Source organism: Megachile rotundata, chromosome 15, assembly GCF_050947335.1.
Source record: "Megachile rotundata isolate GNS110a chromosome 15, iyMegRotu1, whole genome shotgun sequence".
In the NCBI taxonomy this organism is placed as follows: Eukaryota; Metazoa; Arthropoda; class Insecta; order Hymenoptera; family Megachilidae; genus Megachile; species Megachile rotundata.
Genome location: NC_134997.1, coordinates 5,011,668 through 5,036,744, shown reverse-complemented (window position 1 = coordinate 5,036,744; position 25,077 = coordinate 5,011,668). Strand labels below are relative to the sequence as shown.

At 31.9% G+C, this 25,077-nt stretch overlaps 2 protein-coding genes across 14 annotated transcripts in view; one reads left to right on the top strand and one right to left on the bottom strand.

The window, feature by feature from the left end:
• Positions 1–4: 4 nt before the first annotated feature.
• On the top strand, positions 5–21,164 carry LOC100879353 (osmotic avoidance abnormal protein 3). Of its 6 annotated transcripts, none has more exons than XM_076539946.1 (6): positions 5–144; positions 3,423–3,494; positions 12,680–13,452; positions 14,652–15,347; positions 17,326–17,819; positions 19,071–19,447. In XM_076539946.1, the coding sequence occupies exons 2-6, from the start codon at positions 3,423–3,425 to the stop codon at positions 19,445–19,447; spliced, it is 2,412 nt and encodes an 803-aa protein (XP_076396061.1). In that variant the 5' UTR covers positions 5–144. The 6 variants fall into 6 exon arrangements, with proteins under 6 accessions (XP_076396061.1, XP_076396063.1, XP_012148179.2 ...); XM_076539948.1 differs by lacking the exon at positions 5–144 and adding an exon at positions 182–893; XM_012292789.2 differs by lacking the exons at positions 5–144; positions 19,071–19,447 and adding exons at positions 900–1,144; positions 21,054–21,164.
• CtBP (C-terminal binding protein) overlaps positions 16,834–25,077 on the bottom strand; it is a 70,021-nt gene continuing 61,777 nt past the window's right edge. For 3 of the 8 annotated variants that reach the window (XR_013040543.1, XR_013040546.1, XR_013040548.1), the window contains one exon: positions 16,834–20,277. The gene's annotated coding sequence lies outside the window, so the exon portion shown is untranslated. Of the gene's footprint in view, positions 20,278–20,825; positions 23,483–25,077 lie in introns of all 8 variants that reach the window. The other 5 variants (XR_013040542.1, XR_013040545.1, XR_013040544.1 and 2 more) reach the window with 3 other exon arrangements.

Sequence of the window (25,077 nt, the reverse complement as noted above, 5' to 3'; positions counted from 1 at the left end):
ACAACTTGCGTGTCAGTTCAGGTGTGCTTGTCATACGGTGCACTCTACGTATCAAATTATTCTCGCACAGTACATGAGGACAATTAATCTTTGTCGTTTAAGAATAACTCGCATGCCAAAAAAGAAACTGGATATTTCATCGCAGTAAGTAGTACTAAAAGATTCGATTGCATCTGTATATCTTATATTAAAATTTTTCTTCAACCTTTCAATTTGTGATTTAAAAAGCTAGTGTATTTAAGCTTTCTCAATATTTTAGCAAATTTTGTTTGAATCGCGTGCTTTGATGTATTTTATCAGTTAAAGAAGCGAGGAACGAGTTTTTCTTTCAAATTCGCCTGACGCACGCCATTTGTTATCGAGCACCAGTTCGATTTTTGGCGCCAAAATTTAATACCGCGCGAATGAAAAAATTAACTGAAATAACTGTGTAATTTTTATCACACGAAACAAATTGAATTTGAGCAAGAAATATTTGTTTTGTGTATATTATAGATGTAATAATTTAATGATTATATATTAGATGTAGTAATAATTCAGAAAAATCTCACGTATTGCGAAATACTATTTTTATAATTCTTAATTTCTGAATTGTAGAATTTGAATCTTTGCAAGTTCTAAAATTTGAGAGTGTATTATTCAGTTTAAAAATTATTTTTCGATTTAAAAAAATTGAATATTTTTGAATACTCACATTTGAAAATTTGAAAAATTTACTTACCATATAAAGAACCAAAGTTATGTTACACCTGCGACTGTAAACAAGATTACAGGTAGCCTAAGCGTTCTTTCTATTAGGTCAAATTGCAGAATTACTCGGTTAGGGGGCCGTCTTCTTATCTACCCTTCGTGATCAGAATTCATCTACATATCAAGCATGAACGCGTCGTTAAGTACGCGAAATGAATGTTACGTGCATTTAACTTTTACCTAGCCACTTTGTCCTTAACATTCATCGTCAGTGACATATCACCATACAAATTGTTACTCCCACACCTACTATGTATACTTTTTTCATCACTGTCATGTCAGCGACATCTGTACACAATGATATATCACACTCCCATTTAACCTCTTACACTTGACCCACATTTGCCCAATGTCCATTCGAGCATGCGTGGGCATTCACAATATTTGGTATATGGTATGAATATGTTTTACTTGAATCTATAATGTAAACACTTGTTATTTAAATATAAATTATCTGCAGAAAAGCTTGTACATACTACATGTTGAGACATGAAATATATTAGAATTACAGGCCATTTGTTATTCTTTGTACATCAGTTATGGCTTCTGACATTTATGAATGCACATTTATGAATATGTACCTAGACAATAGAAGTTATTTATATATTTTTAACCTTTACTTTACTGATACCTGAAAGTACACATTTATTTTAAATTCAATAAACAATGTCATTATGTACAAGTCACAGTTAAATTACAAGTATAACTATTATTGTAATATTAATTATTTATAATTTAATATATAAATATATTTGATACATTTAATATATAATTTAAGAAAAAAATCATTATTATAATTCAAAAGAAATGAAAAGTAAGAATATAAGGTATTCTGATGCAAAAATCGCAGACTTGTCATGGCAGTAAATTAATTTATCCTTGAGAAGTCTATTCTTGTTTTTTATCGTAAAATCGATTGATTTATTCGTTTAGTTTTTTCCATGAACAATTTGTCCAGTTTTCGACATTTGACGCCTTTAAATAGACATCGTGTTTTGCCGGAGCACATTACTTTTTTTCGCTCGTTCAGTATTCCGTTCGTGTGTCAGTGGAATGTGTAGGTTGCCCTTGAACCCACTTATTTGTTGAATCACCCTAAATTGTGGCGTGTCTGACCACGTACACGTTTCTCTGTAGTAACTACAGTTAAGAAAATCGTATGTCCAGTTATGTTATTCGGAATTACGTAATTCAACAAGAACATCTAATTACATAGGTTTGTAATTTACAAAGAACGTGCATCTTAATAATGAAATAAAAATAACATTACTAAGTTATGAAAAACAAACAGTAATTAGAATTACTGTGTCAAGTTTATAATAAATATTTTAATCTTTGCTCTAGTTTCTATATTTCTGAATTTTTGTATTCTCCAAATTTCAATAATTCTAAATCTTTATAATTCCAAATGTTTATATTTCCAAATTTCTTTATTTGCAGATCTTTATATTTCTCGATTTCTATATTTTCAAATTTCTATCTAACTATAAATTTGAACATTTCTGTATCTTTAATTATTATATCCCCAAAATGTGTATATGTATTTCCAAATTTCTGTAATTCTAAATTTCTATATTTCTAATATCCATATTTTTAATTTTTACATATCTATATTTTCAAATTTCTATATTCACAGATCTCAATATTCCTCACTTCTTATATTATCAAATCCTTATATTCCCAAATTTCTATATTCCCAGATTTCTATATTTCTCAATTTTTATCTGAATCTCCATATCCCCAAACCTTTACGGTCCAAATGTCTATATCCCAAAACTTTTGCATTCCATAATCTCTATATTCTTAAACTCTTACAAGACCAAATTTCTATATTTGCACATTTTTACACTCTCCAACTTTTACTAAATACTATTTTCAATGAAAAATTCTAATAGTGACCATTTGCAAGATTCCAAATTCCTAAATTCCCAAATTATGAAATTTCTAAAATCCCAAAAGCAACTTTGTTGCAGATCTCTTTTTAATTTTGAATGATGCTTGCAAGTGTCTCTCCCTGCCCCCTCCTCATCCACCCATGATAAAAAGTAGGTATAACAAGAAAGCGAATGGTACCTCAGATGTTCTGTAAAGCCTATTGCTTCTATAGACTAACTAGAAATTTAAATTAAATAAATTTGTCACCCTCTAATAATTAGAAATCTATGTAAATTTTCTGCATATTACTAACATTGAGTTTTGAAGTATATACATCAATTTTACTAAATTGAAGAGTCAATAAGGGCATATACTAAAATGATTGCCCTACAAAACATATTTGAAAAATATTGCAGAAACCATTATTACAAATAGCTTATAAAGAAATGATGAATATATTTATTGCAATAAAATAACAAAATACTTATTATAAATAAATTACTGATAAATGTGTTAGAAAGGACTTAATTACAAATTACAAATAAATAAAGTATTTCTTATAAACAAGTTACAAATTACAGATGAATGTGCAGATAAAGCATTGTTTGCAGAAAGTACTTGCATACTATGTACATTTTTCAGAATACGCGAATCTCGTAGACCATTTAACCTGGTATTATTCATCTCCCTAAAAATAGTTTCTTTGTCAGAATGTCGCGTCTTGTACCTACTGTCATGGTGCGCTATAAGTAACGCGAATCGAAGAAAGTTTAAAACTGGTTTTCTTTCATTTCCAGATGTCGGAGTCCGTGAAAGTGGCCGTGAGATGTCGGCCGATGAACGCTCGGGAATTGCAACAGGGATGCAGGGTACGTCAGCAATGGCGAAGGACAATGAACGAGAGCCACTCGCATGATCTTGCACGCGAGCACACAGCACTTCCGCTTGTTTCTTCTTTTGTTTATCCACCTGAATGCACGGAAAACTCGTCATATCGAGCGCGTTGTAGCCTAGCGACCATATCAAAACATTCCACTGGCATGCATCGACGTTGCAATTTTCCTGCAAGATGATTCTTCGTGTACAGATATTTAGATGTTTGAATTGTGATGTTGGCACAAAAATGCGTAATAGAATTATGATTCATAGAAGCGGAGAGAGTGACGCGGACAATGTGGGGCAGTTGTATAAAAGTACAGAGATTGAGTGGTACTTTTGAGATGTACTATTTGGAGGAGAATATATTAGTGACATTGTAGTAAATTATGTTGCTAATAACTTATAATACTATATATTACTAATATATATTGTAATATATAATGCTATTAATAAATGATATCAATGAATAATATTAGTAATTATTAATAATATTGATATTGGATAAATATGTATGTATATAGAGATAGGATGTATGATTAGGTTTGAGGAGTTGAAAAGGATTTGTACTGTTGAAGTGAATTGGGGATTAGAAAATTTGAGAAATTGAAAGAGTAGAAATTTTAAGATTTCAGGGTTTGGGAAGTTAGAAATTTAAAGATTTGAGAATTTGGGAATTAAGAAATTGGAAATTTAGAAATTGGGAATTTGAGAATTTGAGACTTTAGAAATTTGAAGATTTGAGAATTTGAAAGTTTAAAAATTTGGAGACTTAAGTATCTGATAATTTAGAAACTTGGAGATTTGAGAATTTTGAAGTTTATGAATTTTCAAATTCCCGAACCAAGGAAATGCCAAATTGCTAAATTACGAAATTTCCAAATCCCCAATATCCAGCATTTTTAATTTCCCAAATTCCAATGTTCCGATTTCTTAAATCCCAATTTCTCAAATCCCCAATATCTAGTATTTTCAATTTCCCAAATCCCAATATTCCCAAATCCCAATTTTCCAAATCCCAACTTCTCAAATCCCAATTTCCTAAATCCTATTTTTCCAAATCCCAATTTTCCAATTCCCAATCTCCTAAATCCCAATTTTCCAAATCCCAACTTCCCAAATCCCTATTTCCCAAATCCCAATTTTCTAAATCCCAATTTTCCAAATCCCAATTTCCCACATCCCAATTTTCCAAATCCCAATTTTCCAAATCCCAATTTTCCAATTCCCAATTTCCCAAATCCCATCTTCTCAAATCCCAATTTCGTAAATCCCAATTTCCCACATCCCAATTTTCCAAATCCCAATTTCCCAGATCCCAATTTCCCAGATCCCAATTTCCCAAATCCCAATTTCCCAAATCCCAATTTCCCAAATCCCAATTTCCCAAATTCCAATTTCCCAAATCCCCGATTTCTCAAATCCTGACTTCTTCCTTAAATTTCCAAGTTTTTAGTTACACTAATTTCCCAATATCCAAACCTTTAATTTCCAAATTCTCAAATTTCGAACCTCCTAAATTCTTAAATTTTTAAATATACCAAATTTCTAATTCCCAAATTTCCACATTCAGAATATTGTGTGAACTGGAAAAATAAATAATTTCGAATAATCCTACCTTTCATTTCATACTTTTGTCACAATTTTCTATAAATGCAGGTACGTATATTTGTTTTTAGAACAAAATTATACGTTTTATATATTTTATTGCTGGTACAGATTTAGAACGCCCTTGACGGTTTGAATAACTGTCAATGTTACTCGAGATAGCGTGTGAGGTTGAATTTTTTATCAGATTGGAACTGTCTGTCTTCAATTTGATGTATATAATTTTACATGTAGGCATTAGATATGATGGGCTGACTCCTATTACACTAGTTTACTCACATTTCCAAGTATTCACAAGGTTTCATTCGACATTCTTAAATTTGAATTATTTTGTTGCATTTGTAACAACTAACTTAACAAACTATTAATTATATAACTTATTTTATAATAAAATTTCAAACTCAATTTTTTGCATTATTTTGAATGACATAAGTAATAATTTATTGTATTTATATTTATATTTTATAATAAAATTTTAAACTCAATTTTTTGCGACATTTTAAATGCCATAAGGTTTAATTAATTACATAATACATTTTGTAATAAATTTTCAAACTCAATATTCTGCAACATTATAAATAATATCAGAAATAATTAATTCTATAATACATCTTCCAATATCACTCAAAATTCAATCTCTTGTAATGTTATGAATAACGTAAAAAATAATTATACAATATATTTCATAACAAAACTTCAAACTTAATGTCCTGTAAAGTTACAAATCTTCTTATATTTTTATACAACAAATTTTATTTATAGAATATTCTGTCTTATACAAAAATCATTTGCACCCCTTTTATTTCTAAATAAATAATTTCCTACAGTGTTTTACAATATTTTACTTTATTCAGATTATTATCAAATGTTCTAAATAACCATCTAGAATTTAATGTTATAAATAACGTCAGAAATAATTATACACGGTGGCTCGCTACATTCTGCCATCTAGATTTGCGTCATTATTATTACTCATAGCAAACAATGTTTTAGATGAAGTTGAATGGTTTTGAGGGTGGTATATGCTGGTGGTATATTTTTTTGCAGGTGGACCTGTAAAAGACATATGATGGTTATTAATGCGTTTTTAAATGGAATCATATATTTTTTATTGCATCAGCTGATACTCCTTCATATTCTTTGCAAAAGAGTACTAATCTATTTATGTGAAAAAAATCATTAGTTTAGAAGATATTTTAATTCTAACTTGTTAGGAAATCTTAACTTTCTCGTCAATATTATGAATTGCCCTAACTGAACAGCAAATGTTTTTCTACATGCTTTGAGAGGTCACGTGTCACCAAACGAATTGTGAGTTTTTGGTTTTTTTTTGTTACACAGTAACAGTGAAATTTTGTCTCTGTTACGGCTCTATACGATGAATACGACGACACGGTAAATTATCACTTCATAATGAAGTATTCTAAAGAAGAAAAGATAGACATGTTACACATACAGTGTTTAATGTCCTGTAAAGTTACAAATCTTCTTATAATTTTATACAACAAATTTTATTTACAGAATATTTTATCTCATACAAAAATCAGTTGCACCCTTTTTATTTCTAAACAAAGAATCGCTTACAATATTTTACAACACCCAGATTATTATCGAATATTATAAATGACCATGTTGAATATTCACGTATACATTAATTTAATTATGAAATCTGTAATAAATCAGCGGAAAAATATGCCTTACAGTCCAACCCACCCCTGGACGTTTCCCCTTTCATTTACCCCAACGCACAATTTCTCCCTCGATAAGAATGCAAAATAAATCCCAAGGAACACCGCAATAATTCCATCGTTTCTATATCAACTGTGTTTCGCTGCTTTTTTGCACGCGTATTTGTTCGTGAATCATGCGATTGTAAAACGATTGTGAATCACGTAAAGTCACACTTGTAACGAACGTACGTGTACTTACGTGTGTGTAAGTGTGACTGCGTGGGACTGTGTCACTAGCTGTGTCGTCATGTATGAACGGTGAAAAAAAGAAGAAAAACGATATAGTGCTGTATGTACCTTCATCGATTTGGCATATATTCCGTTTCATCGATAAGCATGTGAACGTACGTAGATACACAGTCACGTTTAAAAGTTGTAGAACACGGTGTTTCGATTTACACTATGTGTAATTTACACCGTCTGTAAGTTTTCGGAATACATTTATTTTAACTATGGATTTATGTTACTGCGACGGTACACAGTACACTATGTGTACTAATAAAATATGAATTTTCATATGGATTTTTGATTATTCGAGTCTTGGGGTCTTCGGATTTTGAGATTTTTAAATTTTGGGACTGAGATTTTGAAATTTTAGAATTTTTGAGAGACTCGGGATTGTAGGAGTTTGAGGTTTTGGGACCATGAAGGGTATCGAGGTGATTAAATTGAAAAAATTAGAAATTCCAATTCTGGAATTGGTATAAACCAGTGTTGCAATATTCTGCAATTTCAAAATTTGTAGATCTTAAAATTACAAGGTTTCTAAATTTTAAAAAATTTGAAAATAGCCAAATTCCCAAAATTGCAAAATCTCATGGCACTAAAATTTTTCATTCCTAAAATTTAGTATTCCCAATATTCTAAAATTTTCAAGTTCTGAAAAAATTCAAAAATTCTAAAACTTCAATATCCCATAATTTTTAAATCATAAAATTCAAAAATTCAAAAAATTTAAAAATCTCAAAATTCCAACATCCTAAAATGTCTAAAATTTTTAACGACCAAAAAATCTCAGAATTTCAAAATCCCAAAATTAATAAATTCTAAAATCTTAAAATTTAAAAGTCCCCAAATCCAAAAAGTCTTAAAATCTCAAAATCCCCAAAAATCCAAAGTTTCCCAGTTCAAACGTCTAAAAATACCAATCTTCAGATTCTAAAATCCAAAATACCCAAAATTCCAAATTTCCAGAAATGTTTAATAATTTTTTAATGAGACTGTATACACATAGAGGTAAAACGATGTGGTTCGATACCGCTATCTATGCACCGTGTATGCACCGTTCAGTTAGCGTGCTTACGTTTCTCGTTGCCTGCTGAATATATTATGGAATAGTAAATTTGATGACGACTCATGGTACACGTTGTATGGTAGTTCATGAAGCAACATTGAAGGAAAAATCTGGTTATGAGAACACGGTATTTTTTTCTCTAAAAAGTCAAACATGTTACGGTGGCTTCTGTTTGTTAAGTCTGAAGCTTAATGATCAGATATCAAATGTAGTATTAACGTTTTTTTGACTGAATAAAATTGATTAATCTTATGATAATTTATTAATTTGAAAGGTTTGAGATCCGTTGGAAATTTGAAGATCACTTCTATGAAGCTTGTTCTTTAATTGTTAAATGGCACAAGCTTATTTGTTTATAGAAGCTTGCTAGAGACAAGTACAGCTCTTGGCCATCGAATTAGGACCACGTACGAAAATTTCACTTTTATGGCTATAACATTATGTCATATATGGAAAATTGTCTTAGGTCATGCAAAATTATTACAGAATACGTTGATAATGATATACACATAGCAATTTGTTACTATCGTGATAATAAATTGTGTGGGTGATGAGCGATTATGAGATGCGCAAGCATTTACGTTAGGTTCGAGTATCGATAGCACATGAAGTGAAATTTGAATGCCATAGAAAATGTCTACCTACTCTAAAGACTAGTTTACAACTCTCCAACCACATTATCTTAGTTGAAAAGAATTAAAGATATTTGGGAAAATAATGAAGATATAAAGCATATAATCAAAAGCAAAGGGCGGAAATACAAGATTTTAACATGCGTTAATAATGTTATGAACAGTAGCAGTGTATCATGTTAGTAGCTAATAAATTATATCATTACAATTTGAATAGACCTTTCAATTTTACGGAAAACGTGAAAAATGCTGAAAATTTATAGTGGTCCTAATTCGATGGCCGGGTACCATCAAAATATTATTGTGCAACACACCGAGATTCAACAATTTTAGACTCCCTTCAGAATAACTTGAGCAAGTGAAGTATTTTTGTTAAAGTTACAATAATTAACCCCTTCCCGTGCTTTGACGAGTCTCACTCGCGACGCACTCACAACTCAAATGTGATTAATGTTACTCATATTTTGAATACTCTTTAACTTGAAGTTTAGATCCAACTATAATTTGCATTGTCAAGGATCCCTGAATATAGAATACTTAGAACATTTTAATTTTCTTTGTTCGTTTTAATGTTATAGTCCTGAATGGTTAGTCTTGACTGACGCATCTCATAAATAAATGGCAGGGGTTAATGTTGTATCATTTTTAAATAGTAACGTTCTTTTAGATTTGTTAAATGCTGAAGACTTCAAATTAATACTTCTTATTAGTTTTATTTGAATATTGAAATTAAGTATTGTGTGTTTCCAAACAATGTACGGTAGTAATGTATCATGTTACTAGCTAATAAATTATATCATTACAATTTGAAGATGCCTTTTAATTTTGTGGAAAGTCTGTAAAATGCTAAAAAAGCGCTAATTCAATGGTCAGGAACTGTATAAGATGATGTGAGGCCAAGATGGATGTCTAAATTGAAAATCGTCCATGTGTTTGCATATATAAAATAATTATTTGTTTTACATTATAGTAAGCTTGAAAAAGGAGACTTGAAAAGCAACTGTGTCGAAGAACATTCGTTTCCAGAAATTTGAAAATTTGAGAATTTGGAAATATAAGAACTTGAAAATTTGATAACTTGACAATTTGGAAATGTGAGAATTTGAAAATTTAAGAATTTAAAAATTTGTGAATTTGAGAATTTGAGAATTTGGAAATTTGCAAATTTAGGAATTTAAGAATTTGGAAATGTAAGAATTTGAAAATTTAAGAATTTAAAAATTTGAGAATTTGGAAATTTGCAAATTTAGGAATTTAAGAATTTGGAAATGTAAAAATTTGAAAATTTGGAAACTTGAGAATTTGAAACCTTGAGAATTTTAATATTTGAAGAAGTAGACTAAATATAATACCATAAAAAATAGCGATAGCAGTGATCTACTTTCAAAATATAAGACAATCTAAAAAATAGATATTGATTATTTTTTCTCCACTTTATATTTTTATATATCATGCACAGAATTATTTGACAAAATTGAGCTTTTTGTATCTTTCAAATTACCATTAAAATTTCAAGTATTATCAAATAATTTAATATTATTATTACAAAAATGTCGCTTCCGTAAGGTCCTGTCGAGACTTTGAAATTCCTAATTATTTTCCATGTAATTAATGTCTTTGGTGATGACTGTTAATGAAAATTGTGATATAGCGTGTTTACTTGCACCCAAATTAGCTCCTTGATTTATAACAACTCGTGACGCACCGTACAATTCAAATGTGTCAAACTTAAATCATTCTTGCGTAAACATCGAGTTTTGAATTCGATACTAAGGTGAAGTGGGGTAAGTTCGTAAACGGGGCAGTGTATATACAAGCTATTTTTATTACAGTATGAGCGAAATTTCTCCATTTAGTATGTTTGTTTCCTTGTTTTGTTTCACGATGTCCCCTTTTATATTTCAGCTACGAGTACTTGCTTGCAGTACAGAGTACTTGCATAATGCAGTAAAAAGCATTTTATAGCAGATTTGTTAATAATTCTGCTCTTGCCCCATTGCACATGAAATAAAGTTTCAAAGTATTTAACTTCAAGTTACGCTCTTACTCCATTTTCGGGGAAAGTGCAGAGTAGTTGACATTTTAAACAATTTCCTATCAAAATCAAAATGTATAAGGAATATTATGGTCCTAGTTAATGTTAATTAAATCGTAGTAATTGTGCAAAGCGTTCGATATCGACAGCGTTAAGTATTTACATAGCAGATTGAAAAGACTTACGTTTAAATATCAACTTTACAAAAACCAGTCTGTACTTACCCCACTTCACCTTAATTGAAGATCGCTAAATTCGAAAAATACTTAACATTTCAACGTTCTTTATTTCCCTTAACACTGCAGTGTTAGGTAGCTCTTACTGACACAACTGCCGAAAAACTCGTAGGATCAAAGGTTAAGTATTTCAAAAAATTCACACAAATTAAGAGAATTTTTAAGGAATTCAGTAAAAGAATGGTTAATAAACACACGTAAAATTACGTTATATGCAGGTTATATGAAATGTGCACTTCGCCACGAGTTAAAAGGCAATAAAGTTTCAAATTACCGGAAGTCTACTGTTTCCGCGAAGTCGAATCGATAAGAAGTATAAAGTGATCAGCAAACCGATGCTACGAATGATGAACACGTTCTCATTGCAATATTACACAGCATTTCACGGAATGCAAATCAATTATTGATATTGCGATCATTTCGGAAATAACAATTTAAATTAAACTAGTTTTGAGATAATATTAATGAGATGTATTTGAATTTCTTTCTAAATTTGAAAAGTTTTAAAATTCCTGAGTTTCAACACAAAATTTCAAATTTATAAAATGACAAAATTACAAATTTATGAAATCCAAAATCGTACTTAAAAAATTTTTTAATTTAAAACTTAAAAAAACAATATTCCAAACTTCTCATATGCAAAGATATACTTTCAAAATTTCAAAACTTCAAACTTAAAAAACTGTAAAATTCCAAACTTCTAAATTCTACAAACATATTTTCAAATTTCCAAAATTTCAAACTTAAAAACCATAACATGTCAAATTTCCCATATGAAAAAACATACTTTAAAAATTCCAGAATTCCAAACTTAAAAAACTGCAAAATTCCGAACTTCTAAATTCTGCAAACATATTTTCAAAATTAAAAAATTTCAAACTTAAAAAACCATAAAATTCCAAACTTCTAAATTCTACAAACATACTTTCAATATTCAAAAATTTCAAACTTAAAAAACTACAAAATTCCAAACTTCTAAATTCTACAAACATACTTTAAAAATTGAAAAATTTCAAACTTAAAAAAACCATAAAATTCCAAACTTCAAAATTCTACAAACATACTTTAAAAATTAAAAAATTACAAACTTAGAACACCACACAATTATCACTTTTTAAAATTTCAAGATTCCTTTTCGAACTGAAAATCTACAAAATTCGAAAGTCTCAAAACTCCAAACTTTGAAACTCTTAAATTTTCAAAACTGAATCTCCCAAAACTTTCAAAATTCCAATACCCCAAAGTCCCAAAACTGCAAACCTTGTCACAAAAGTTCCCATGCCTCAATATATCAACCTTCCCCCCACCCCTCACGTTTTCAAAAAGAGTCCCATGCATTAACCTCGCATATAAAAGCGTGCATTAACCAAGCCTATACTACCCCAACCGTCCCTCTACCTAACCTAATCTAACCTAACCTAACCGTTGAATCAACCTACCCTTAACCCTTTCGCTTCGGCTGTCTAGTCCGAAGTACTGTAACTGAACAGAAGCGCGTACCCACAAGTGATATTATGCACGCCGCTTATAAGTGGCGCTCGTACCCACAGGTCATATTGTGCGCGCCGCTTGTAAGCGGCGCTCGAAGCGAAAGGGTTAAATCTTCATCTTCAAATTCCACTCATCTTTATTTACCTCTCCAGAACGTGATAACGATCGACTCACCATCGAAATGCTGCACCCTGGAGAGTCCCTCTGGCTTGACCGGTGGCGGGAAGGTGTACCAGTTCGACGCAACGTTCGGTCCGGACGCAAGCACGGAAACAGTCTACGAGAACGTCGGTTCTGTGATCGTGGAAGCAGTGCTGGACGGCTACAACGGGACAGTGTTCGCCTACGGGCAAACGGGCTGCGGGAAATCGCATACGATGCGCGGGTTCATCGAGCGAACCTTAGACCACATCTTCGAGGCTACGTCGACAGCCAGCTCGGAGATGAGGTACCTGGCGCTGCTGAGCTACCTTGAGATCTACAACGAGCGTCTGAGAGACCTCCTTCAAGACGGCATCAGCGACCTCCTGACGCTGAAGGAGGATCCCAACCGGGGCACTTACGTGGCGGGCGGTTTGAAAGAGGTCACCGTTAAGGACGCCGCGGAGTGCGCACGTCTGGTGGAGCAGGGCGATAAAAGGAGAGCCGCGGCGGCTACCAAGATGAACGCTGCGAGCTCCAGGAGCCACGCGGTGCTGACACTGTCCCTGGAGACATTGGCCATCAACGATGATAGTAAAACGGAAAATACTGTGAAGAGGGGAAGACTGCACCTGGTGGACCTGGCTGGGTCCGAGAGACAGGCGAGGACGGGGGCCACAGGTGACCGATTGAAGGAGGCAGCTAGTATTAATTTGAGTCTATCGGCTCTGGGGAATGTCATCAGCGCGCTGGCGGCAGGGCAGGGCAGACATGTGCCGTACAGGTATCTTCATTGAGTATACGGGGTTCCTTTGACCCTCATGCAGGAAACCGATGTAGGAGATAACGTATGTTGGGGATATTTTTATTGTGAGACGGTAAATCGGTGGCTAATCTTTTGAACAATAGGACTATTTATATTATAAACGGAAATATGGGAATCAAGAATGAGGATACTTCGTACTTACTGGTTCTGAGGGGTTTTTGAAAACATAGGATCTTGGGTACTTTAAGATTTGAAGACTTTATAATTTAGGGAGCTGGGAATATGGGAATATTGAAAATTGACAGAGATATTAGAGAGTAGGAGTTTAAAGGCATTCGAATTTGGAGATGTAGTTTATGGATCTACATAGGGACATGGGAATCTACAAATTTAGAAGTCTAGTAATTTAAGGATCTAGAAATTTGGAAATTATGAATTTGAAAATGTTGGAATTCGAGATGTAGGTACAATAAAATTGAGGAATTTGACGATCTAGAGCGCTAAAAAACTGGAAATCTAGAAATTTGAAGGTGCAGACATTTGGGGACATTAGGATTTGAGGATTTTTGAATTTAGGAAATCTGGAGATATGGGAATCCAAGGAATTAGAGAATCCCTTGATTCTAGAAACTTGAGAATTTAACAATTTAGGAAGATTGGGAGTAGAACAATTTGGAAATGTAGAAATGTGAAGGTTCCTATATTTGGTATCTTCGGAATATATGGATCTCTGGACTTGGGTATAGTGAAATTTGATAATTTGAACATTTATAAAACTTAGCATTTTGAAAATTTCGAAATTTGCAAAGTCGAAAATGTAAAGAATTAGGAAATATGATGATTTAGGGATTTGTGGACCTGAGAAGGTGGAAATCTAGGAATTTTTGTATTATGGAATATCAAAATAAAAAGATTACATGATTCAGAAATTTGAAAATCTAGTAATTTAAGAATTAAGGAATATGAGAACGTTATTATTTGGGGATTTTTATATTTGGATAATCTCAAAGGGGCATTTTGAAATTTTCAAATTTTAGAATTTGCAAATTCAAAAGTTTAAAAATTTGAAAATTTACAATACTATGTAAGTCCCAGTATTTATAAATTCCCAAATTTGCATATGTGTCCCGATCCAAAGAGAGTCCACACCACACCTCAGAATTCGTCAAAAACATTGTATAAGAATTAACGACTACATTTTACTCATGAATTTCTAGAGACAGCAAGCTGACAAGGCTCCTGCGAGACAGTTTGGGCGGCAACGCGAGAACGTTAATGATTGCTTGCGTGAGCCCCAGCGACATCGACGCCGAAGAGACGCTAAGCACCCTGCGTTACGCTGCCAGAGCTCGCTGCATCAAGAACAAACCTGTGATCAATGAGGACCCTAAGGACGCTCTCCTAAGACAATACCAATTAGAGTTACAACGTTTGAAGAAGCTACTGGAGTCCGGGGACCAAACGATCCTGAAGGAGATCACCGGCAAGGACGACAACGACGAGGATGAAACAGCTAGACAAAAGCAATACGCAGAAGAGGTCGAGAGATTGAAGAAAGAGTGCGAACACTCGAATTTATCCGCTCAGAAGTTGCGAGAGGAGTTGGAGGCTCTGAAGATTCACTATGAATCTGGATTAAACAGGGTTGCGAGTCCCAAGCCCGTTGTTCAGCCCTTGATGGACGAACAGGATCGGGAGAGGGAGGAGAGACGCAGGAAGAAGAGGGAGGCGGCCATGCAAGAGGTGCTCAAGAGGCTGGAGAAACTGACTATTGGCGGAGAGGAACAAGGGAATACGGAACTGAGAAGGAGAAGGGAGAAGAGGCGGAAGAAGCTGGAAGCTCTGGCTTCGGCTTTGGAGTCCAGCGCCCAGGAGGGCAACGGAAGCGTCTTCCAAGTGTACGGGCAACTCAGGTTCGTTGAGTTATGATGTAAATTATTAGGTGTAATATGCATTATTTTCAAAGTGGTGTAATATTCTTTAGTTTTGAGAAAATTAAAGGTTGACATATTGGACAATTAAAAAATACCTCACCATCGAATTAGGACCACGTACGAAAATTTCAATTTTATGGCTATAACATTATTTCATTTATGAAAAATTGTTTTAGTACGTTGATAATGATATATAAATAGCAATTTTCAAAATGGACAGTCCATATGATCTATTGACCCTCTACCGTACATTATCGTCTTCCACGCGCATATCATTCACCCTTCAACTGTTACAAAACTTACTCGAATTTTTAATACGCTTTAATTTGCAGGGTAATTATAATTTGCATTGTCAAGGGTTGCTGAATACAAAATTGGCATAATATTTTATTATGTTATTAACAGTTTTATTAACTGTTTTTATTTTTTTTTAATATTGTAACTGTAATTACTCAATTCCGACTGATGCACCTGACAAATAAATCGTAAAACAAAGGGTTGAGTGCCGAGATCAGGGGAGAAGTATTTTATTGGTAAGGATTTGAGGAATTCAAACCGAAACGTTGATGTGGATCAATATTGAATCTAATGTGGCCTATTGATTGTGGGAATTGAGACCAGGGAAGGAGGACCTCATTGGGAAGGGTGGAATTCGAGAAATTGGGGATTCCGAAGTCTAGGGTGTTTGGGAATTTGAGGCTTTGAGAGAGCTGAGATTTGAAGATTTGGAAATTTGAAGAAATTTTGGAATTTTGGAGTTTGGAAATTTGAGAATTTGAGAATATAGGAATATGGAATATGGGAATTTGAAAATTTAGGAATTTGCGAATTAGAAATTTGGGATTTGGGAATTCGGGAATTTGAGAATTTGAGAATTTGAGAATTTGAGAATTTGAAATTTGGGAATTTGGGGATTTGAGGTTTGGGAATTTGGGAACTTAGAAATTTGGGTTTTGGGAATTTGGGAATTGGGAATTTCGGATTTGGGAATTTCGAATTTGGGAATTTGGGGTTTGAGAATTTGGGAACTTGGGAGTTTGGGAATTCGGAAATTCGGGAATTTGGGAATTCAGGAATTCGAAAATTTGGAAATTTTGGATTTGGGATTTGGAATATGGGATATAGGATTTGGGATTTGAGATATGAGAATTTCAATATTTGAGAATTTTCAAATGTAAGAGGTCAGAAATTTAAAAATTTAAAAATTTAGGAATTTGAGAATTCGAAAATATGGGAATATGAGAATTTTGGAATTTCGGAATTTGAAAATTCGAGAAACTGAAAATTTGAGAATTTGAGAACTAAAGAAATTGGGAATTTCAAAATTTGATGATTTAGGAATTTAATAATTTGAGTGTTTGGAGAATTAGGAATTTGGGAACTTGAAAAAAATGGAAATTTGGAAACTCGTGGATTTACGAATTTCGAAATCCAGAAATTTATAAATTTATTGATACTATTGATACTTATTTGATCTACTATATTTACCACGTTGCTCAAACAATTACATTAAGTATATAAAAACAGTAGTCGCAATATTTTTTGCACGTTACAGAACATTCGCATTATTGAAACTCACGTTATATGGAACTCTCCTGTACAAGTATAATAATATACGACAGCATAATAGCAATACACTAGTTTCATTATCCCTGGTCCTGCAAGGGTACTCAAAGCCCTCAGATAAAAATCCAGTGTTACGCTCTTTATCAAAATGAATTTGCCATTTAATAAAACTCGCAAAATGGTCACGAAACGAGTACCGTACATGACCTTACAGATTTCGTGACACAAACAGCGCTGCAGTAAATGCAGCTAATAGCATGTTACAATATCATAATAATATAGTAGACTAGATAAAATAACACACCAGTCGTCCATTAGTCTAACACCGTCGTATAATAACATGCTAATACTACAGTTGTATAACATAATCGACATTTCTTCATCTCCGTAGGTCAACGGAAGACGCGTTGAAGCGGATGGCGAAGCGTGTCAAGCAACTAGAAGCGGAAGCTGCCGACCTCCAAGCTTCCTGGGACGCGGAACGACGGGACCTTCTGCGCAGGGAATTGCTCACGACGCAAATATGCGACTCGATGGTTCCACATCTTCGCCCAGGATGTCCACTGCGCGATGTGGCCGCCGTTAGGGCAGCTGCCACATGGTGCGACGAGTTGGGCCGTTGGAGGTTACCGGATGTGTCGCCGCACATACCGCTTCCGCCGCCGTCGCTGATGCCCAAAGACAATACACAGTACTCAATAATGCCTTCCAAACCTGATCTCAACAACAATAGCAAGGATAACGAGGACGAGATTGGAAACGAGGCTGATAACGAGGAGAGCAGCGAACAGGAAGATGCCAAAAAAGTGGACATCGTTGATACGTATTTCAAGAGGAACAGAATCGATAAACTGCTTGCTCATGTTAGGCTAGCGAAAAGTTTTGGTAAGTTTAGATTTGGTTGGTATTTTGAAGGGTTTGAAAGATTTAGGGTAGCGGGGGATTTTTATGGAAAATTTTTAGTGGAGTTTAATTTGAGTTTATTTTGGGGTTTTTTGAAGATTTTGAAATTTGGGAATTAGGGATTTGGAGGATTCGGAATTTTTAGGGATTTAGCAAATTTAGAGTTTTTAGTTTAGAAATTAGGGGATCTGAGAATTCTGAAATTTCAGAACTTATGAATTTTAGGGATTTGAGGATGTAGATATTTAAAATTTGTAGATTTGAGAATTCCAAAATTTAGGAATTAGAGAACTTGCAAATTTGGAAATTTAAAAACTGGAAAATTTACGAATAAGGGAATTTGCAAATTTGTGATTTTGGGAATTTTAAAATTTAGGAATTCAGGATTAGGATTTTGAGAATTCAGAAATTTAGGAATTTGAGAATTTGAGAATTCCAGAATTTGAAGATTCGGGAATTCAAAAATTTAGGAATTTAAGAACTTGCAAATTTGGGTATATGAGAATTTGAAAATTTATGTATCTGAGAATGTCATGATTTAGAATTTTGGAAATTAGAGAATTTAAGAATTTGAAAAATTGCAGATCTAATTGTTTGGCAATTTAAAAATTAATTAGAGGCTTTGAAAGTTTGAAAATTTCGCAATTTGAAATTTAAATTACAAAAATTTTAAAAACTTCATCTTCAAAGTTTCAAAATTGAAAAATTGAGGATTTGAAACTATAAAAATCTAAATTTGCAATTTCAAATTTGGGAATTTGATAAATTGAATCTACAAGCACGGAAATTAGAAACTCTACTGAGAGTTAATAATTTGTTATTCTAAATATTTCATTTTCGAACTTAAAACTAACACTGGATGGAATAAAATGACACAAAACATCGCTGTGAACACTACATTTCATAAAAGTTTTCAACACATTTCAAAAAGGGGTCCACAAAATATTACGAAAATAAACTACACTTCATAAAACATGTAAACACATTCCAAAAAGCAGTCTACAAAATATTGCGAAAATAAACGCTACACTTCATAAAACATTTAAACACATTCCGAAAAGGAATCTAATCTAACATACCCATGTACGCAATATAACGTACTTTATGAACATAATAAATCAATAAATAATCACTTCCTCTTATCACAGGACACCTGTTCGACTGTAACTCCTCCAATATTATATCATTCATGACGACACATAAAAGTCACGTAACACCATAATCACTTTACAGGACCAAGTAACCGCATCAGCAAATCGGGTGGTTCGGAAGATTGTATACCAATGGGGGGCGGCCATCTTCAATTGAACGCTTTAAATCTGCAAACTAGTGCACCGGTGATCGGTGACATAGACAGTTACAAACCCACCCAAAATATACCAACTGGTAGAATTAGTCGTCCTGGTTGGATGTCGGATGACAACTCGCTGAACAAAGGTTCCTTCGTAAAGAAACATCCTCCTCGTATTTTGGAAGCGTTGCCTTCGTACCCGCAAAGTGCCTTCAAATTTAATAACAAATCCATCTCGGATAAAATGTCGTCAAGTTTTATCCACAATGGCGTGACGGATAATCCAATGGTTGGACACACTGATTCCACTATGTATTGAAATTGACATCAAGGATGATGATGATTGGGAACAGCGGATTAGACGAATTTTTGGAAGGTGTTTGTGAGGTGATTTGATTGAACAAAATAAGTAAAAAAGTGCACGAAAATGTTTGAACATTTTCGTGATATGTCATATTTTTGTCATGTGATAATGAAATATGTGAATAATTAGAAGCCAATTTGTGTGTTTTGACTGTCCGGAGAGTCGGCGATGCAATGTAGACCGTAGAGTATAGAACGTAGGTTATTTTTATGAAGATTTTTAACTTTTGTAAAATTGCAATACAATTGAGTGCAGAGATATAGTATTACAATGGAAGGTCAGGAATTTTTATACTTGGAAATTTATGAATTTTAGCGTTTGAAAATTTGATTACTCGAAAATTCAAATACAACGTTTTATTAGTCGAAAATTCAAATATTTTACAATACTCTAATGCTTGAAAATTTTAATTTAGTTATTATTTTAATATTCGAAAATGGGAGCTGAAATTGCAAAATGGGAGATAAAACAAATATTCATTTCGTCTGCAGGAATATATCATTCCACGAATTTTTTCCAATTTTCCGCATTGCCACGTGTAATATTTTTAAATAATCGCATATTTTTATTATCAACGTTTCAACAAACAAATGTTCGAATACTTTCGTAAATAATTTTATCTCGGTTTAAACGACGGATGTTGTTTGGACGATGATTCACATAGTCGATAACTAATTTTAAACATCTCCGCACCATTCCATGAATCATTCTAATTATTCGTTCTGATAAAACCAGATTGCACAGCATAACAGGTAGATACACCAACTTCTTGTTATTTACGAACACTGAAATATTTCGAAAGACGTTAACGATACGGAGAAATGTTGCAGACATAACTTATGCGATATTAAAGAAGACTTACTACGCGACAGACGATTTGACATTGCGATGACCCTGAAACATCTTGTGAAGTTGTTAAAATTCTTAAATGCAATGTATTTCTTTTTTCTCAAAATCTTTGGTGTCTTATAAAAAGTACTGAAATATTTTTAATCGAAAAATTACTTCATTTAAAAAATTTAAAATATTGGCATTGCACTTCAATACCTTTCTTACGCAAAATATTTCAAAGAATGCATCCACGTAAAAAAGATATGCCATTCCGATAACTAATGTTAATATAATCTTCACAAAACATTTAAAGGTCATCCCAAGATCAGATATGTAAGACTATTGATGTACTGTGTTATAAAAACATATTTCTGCTATTCATATTTTTTGTAAATATTTGCATGAATTCAACTGAACGAGACATATTATGTACTTTTATAGAAACAATATGAAAAGTTAAAAATAACTAAATATCATTTATAAACTTTTTATAAACACTTACTTGTTAACATAAATTATAATATTTATTATGTGTCATTTACTTTACAGGATCACGACATTGTAGCTCACTAAATAACCAAAAAAAAATTAGTTACATAATATTTCTACTGGATAGCCTTTAGAACAGACGCAAAAGATAACCTGTCAGACACGATAATGAATTACCTTTTATCTATCTCACAACAGTTAAATTTACAAGAAACTGATTTTTTATTTGTGATATTTGCAGGAATACAGAAAGATGGTTGACAAGAATTTTCAACAAGGATTATCAGATGATGTATTTATCGTCGTGTCATCGTCGTTGACCAACGTCCCACTGTTTTCTCGTCGTGAGAAGATCGTTATCTGATAAACTACTGTCTTCTCAGGAAACTAACTTTTTTTTTATTTAATTTATTCGAGAATGTGTGATCTCTATTTTGCCTTTATTTATATTTATATATTCTTCATATAGGATTATTTAGTAATCCTTTAACTAAATTCTGGATATTTTTGCATTTTATAAATGTAGTATCATTTTATTTGTTGACGACAACTTTGCAATGTTATGTTATTTTTATAAATGATTTTTATATTTGTTAATACGATTTGTGAGAATTAATAAAATATCTTGTGCAGCAACTTGTTACAAAGAAATCTGTATTTTTATTAACCTCTGAGAGGTTGCTACAATATAAAAAATTACAAAATTTTTAAATCCAAGAATCCAAACGCATCCCGTCTCGAAATGGTGGTCCCAAAATTCAATAGTCTAAAAATTTAAAGATCCTAAAATCCCGAAATTGACACTGGAGAATCAAAAAATTACAAAAAGTATATAACACAGCTGCAACTATAGTATATTACTAACTTTTCCTACCTGGAAACAAACAAATTGCTCAACTACTTAATAATTTCCTATTTCAACGTGTAATCATATTAAAACGTTTGCTTTTTTGCGAAACCTAACTCGTTAGAATTCGTTGCATAAAAATACTCAAGTTCTTTTGCAACTGGTCATACATGAAAAGAAACGACGCTATTCATTAAAAATTTCCAAAGAGTCTATGAAAAGAGAAAATCATCGCGATAAAAAAAGTAACCATTGCGCTACGATTACTCCACGTTGAATGTTTTTTCCATGTTTCGGTGATTACAGTATCTAGTTAATTCGGTAGTAAAAATTTGTTGAATTATTGTAGAATAGATTTATCGTTCTACACATAGTTGCGAAATTTTAATCTGGAGAGATTTAAAGTGTATGGACTGATGGATTTCACTTGACACACGCGTCATTAGCGGGGAATAAAAAAAAAGTGGTAGAGAAAGGACCAAAGTCGTAAAAGAATGTTCACAATGTGAAATGCTAGTAGAGACACATTTTTATTTTCTAAAATTGAATTCTGGATATCTGCCATTTTGACAACTTCAGGTTTTAATATTTGTGAACTTGTAACTTCTGAAATTTTTAATTTATCAGAATACCAAATATCCAAATTTAAAATTGTGCACATTAAGAAATGAAAACATCGGTACATCTTTGTTTAATTAAACCTGGGATTACTGAGCTACTTAACTGATAACAAAAACACAGTAGCTTGTTAATGATCTTAAAACAAACATAAATATCTTTACTTTGTAATAATTCCAATTTGCATGATAAACAAAAAAATGTTTACAATGTGAAATAATAATAGAGATATATTTTTATTTTCTAAAATTGAATACTGGATATCTGAGATCTTGACAACTTCATTTTTCAATATTTGTAAACTAGTAACTTTTGAAAATTCTAATTTATCAAAATACCAAATATCCAAATTTAAAAATATGCACATTGAGAAATGAAAACATCAATACATCTTTGTTTAATTAAACCTGGGATTACTGAAGTACTTAACTGATAAGAAGAAGACAGTAGAATACAAACATAAATATCTTTACTTTGCAATAATTCGAATTCGCATAATAAATAAAAGTATGTTCACAATGTGAAATAGTAGTAGAAACACATTTTTATTTTCTAAAATTGAATACTGGATATCTGCCATTTTGACAACTTCAATTTTCAACATTTGTAAACTTGTGACTTTGAAAATTTTAATTTAGCAAAATGTCAAATCTATAAATTTAAAAATATGAAAATCTGAAAATTAAGACATCAATAAATCCTTGCTTAATTGAACATATTACTAAGCACATAATTAAGTGATAATAGAATACAGCAGCTTGTTAATGACCTTACGATAAGCATATTTTATGTAATTGTATTATCCAATACACATGTACAATTGTCGAACATTAATAATTCATCTTGATTAATTATAGCTAATTGCATACTGCGTGAAGCTATTATGTCATAAGCATAGCATTTACCTATTTTATAGAATAATTTACAAGTGACGTAAATGGTAATTCAAAATCATTATAAGCTGGGCTATTGTAATAATGCTAGACAAGCATTTCAAATTATTCGAACATAGTTACAAATATAGCATTCTAACATTCCTAGATAATTGCTTGATGAATTCAAGACACACAACACAGTTTATATAACAAAAGAATATGCTTTCATTTGTGAGGCCTTGGAAGTCTCCATACCTAATGATCTAGAAAAAAAAGAAGTCAATTTCTCCAACTTTCTTCTTTAATAACGAACTTCCTTTTTGTATCTTTCTGGAAAGACAAAGTAACGTGAATAAGTGGATATCGTTGATTGAAAACAAGTGTACTTTCAAATAATTCGATGGTTAATGTGAACAAAGTAACTAGGTTATGTTTACGTTATGAGTTAAACTTGATAATAAATACATCAAAATTGCATATTCCCACTGTGAAAAGTTAACCAACCGATAATAAATGATATATCACATTTTGAATTAATCAAAGCAATCAAAAAGAGTGTAGTAAATGATATTTAAATTCAGAAGTTATTGCACCGTGTAAGTTTTTTTCTCGAAGTAAACACACAAAATGGACCATTCGAGTGAAACTATCGTAAAACGTTTCGTTGGAGAAGATTTTTGTGCGGGAGCTCATTAAATCCACGAACATTCAGAGAGAACGAAAGCGAATGATGGAAGAAACCAGCCTCCAACGATGGGTTACTTTTACTTTCTCTGTTCTGCACGAAACGCAAAACAGCACCGACAGTGAAGTATAAACATCTCAAAAGGCCCTACACAATTCATATATTTTGAAGTCTCGTTATTCTAACATATTTCTAAAATACTTTTAATAGCGCGCAAAATACATGTTCTTAATAACAATTACTTATCTTCCAATCAAATACAAATTGCAATATATGCGGATGTCTTCTACGATAAGAAATTAAGGTCTATTACTTCTTCAAATCAAATGATATATTTTTGATTTCATAGTATTATACAGCTGATGTCTGAATGAGTTCAAGAAATTGTATCAGAAATATAAATTGTAAAATAAGATGTTTAAAAAATTTTAAAAAAGAAAAAATATGGGGTCTCTTTATTTTTTGATATTCTTAGTAGATGTTTGTTTTGCTCATTGATTAATCCAGCACTGAACTTCGTGAAGTAAAAGCCGAAAGGAGTACGCTTTCCCTCTCGTCCTGTCTGATCTCGTGTTGCATACTCTCAGAATCCTTTTGTAACTATGTTATATGATTATACTAGATGTATGATGGACGAAGTCACAAATTTGCAAAATGCCAAAATTCTAAAATGAAAAAATTTGAAAACTCAAAAATGAAAAAATTTAAAACTTTAAAACTCAAGAATTCTAACATTTCAAAACAAAAATACAAAAATAGAAAATTTAATAATTGTAAAACTTGAAAATTAAAAAACTAAAAATTTGAAAACTCAAAAACTAAAAAATTTAAACATTTAGTTTTAGTTGTAATAATAATAATATGTATTTGTTAATAATATACTAATAATTACTAGTAAAAATAAAATTATAAAAAACAAAAATATGAAGGTTTAGAATTTATTTTAATAATTTTTTATTTTACTGCCTTAGAAATTTTAATAAGCGCACTACTGATAGTTAATAATATTTCATTTAAAAATTATTGTAATTATTACATATGAATATTAATTATCACAACAAAAATGACCAATTACTCGTAATAATTGTTAATAAAAATTACTAATAATTATTATTTTACAACACCAACCAAAATTTACGAACCAAATAATTCTTCAAAACTGAACAAAAGTAGAAAGCTTGAATATTTAATAAAACATTCAGACTACGAGAACATCAATTTTTCAATTCTCAAAATAAAT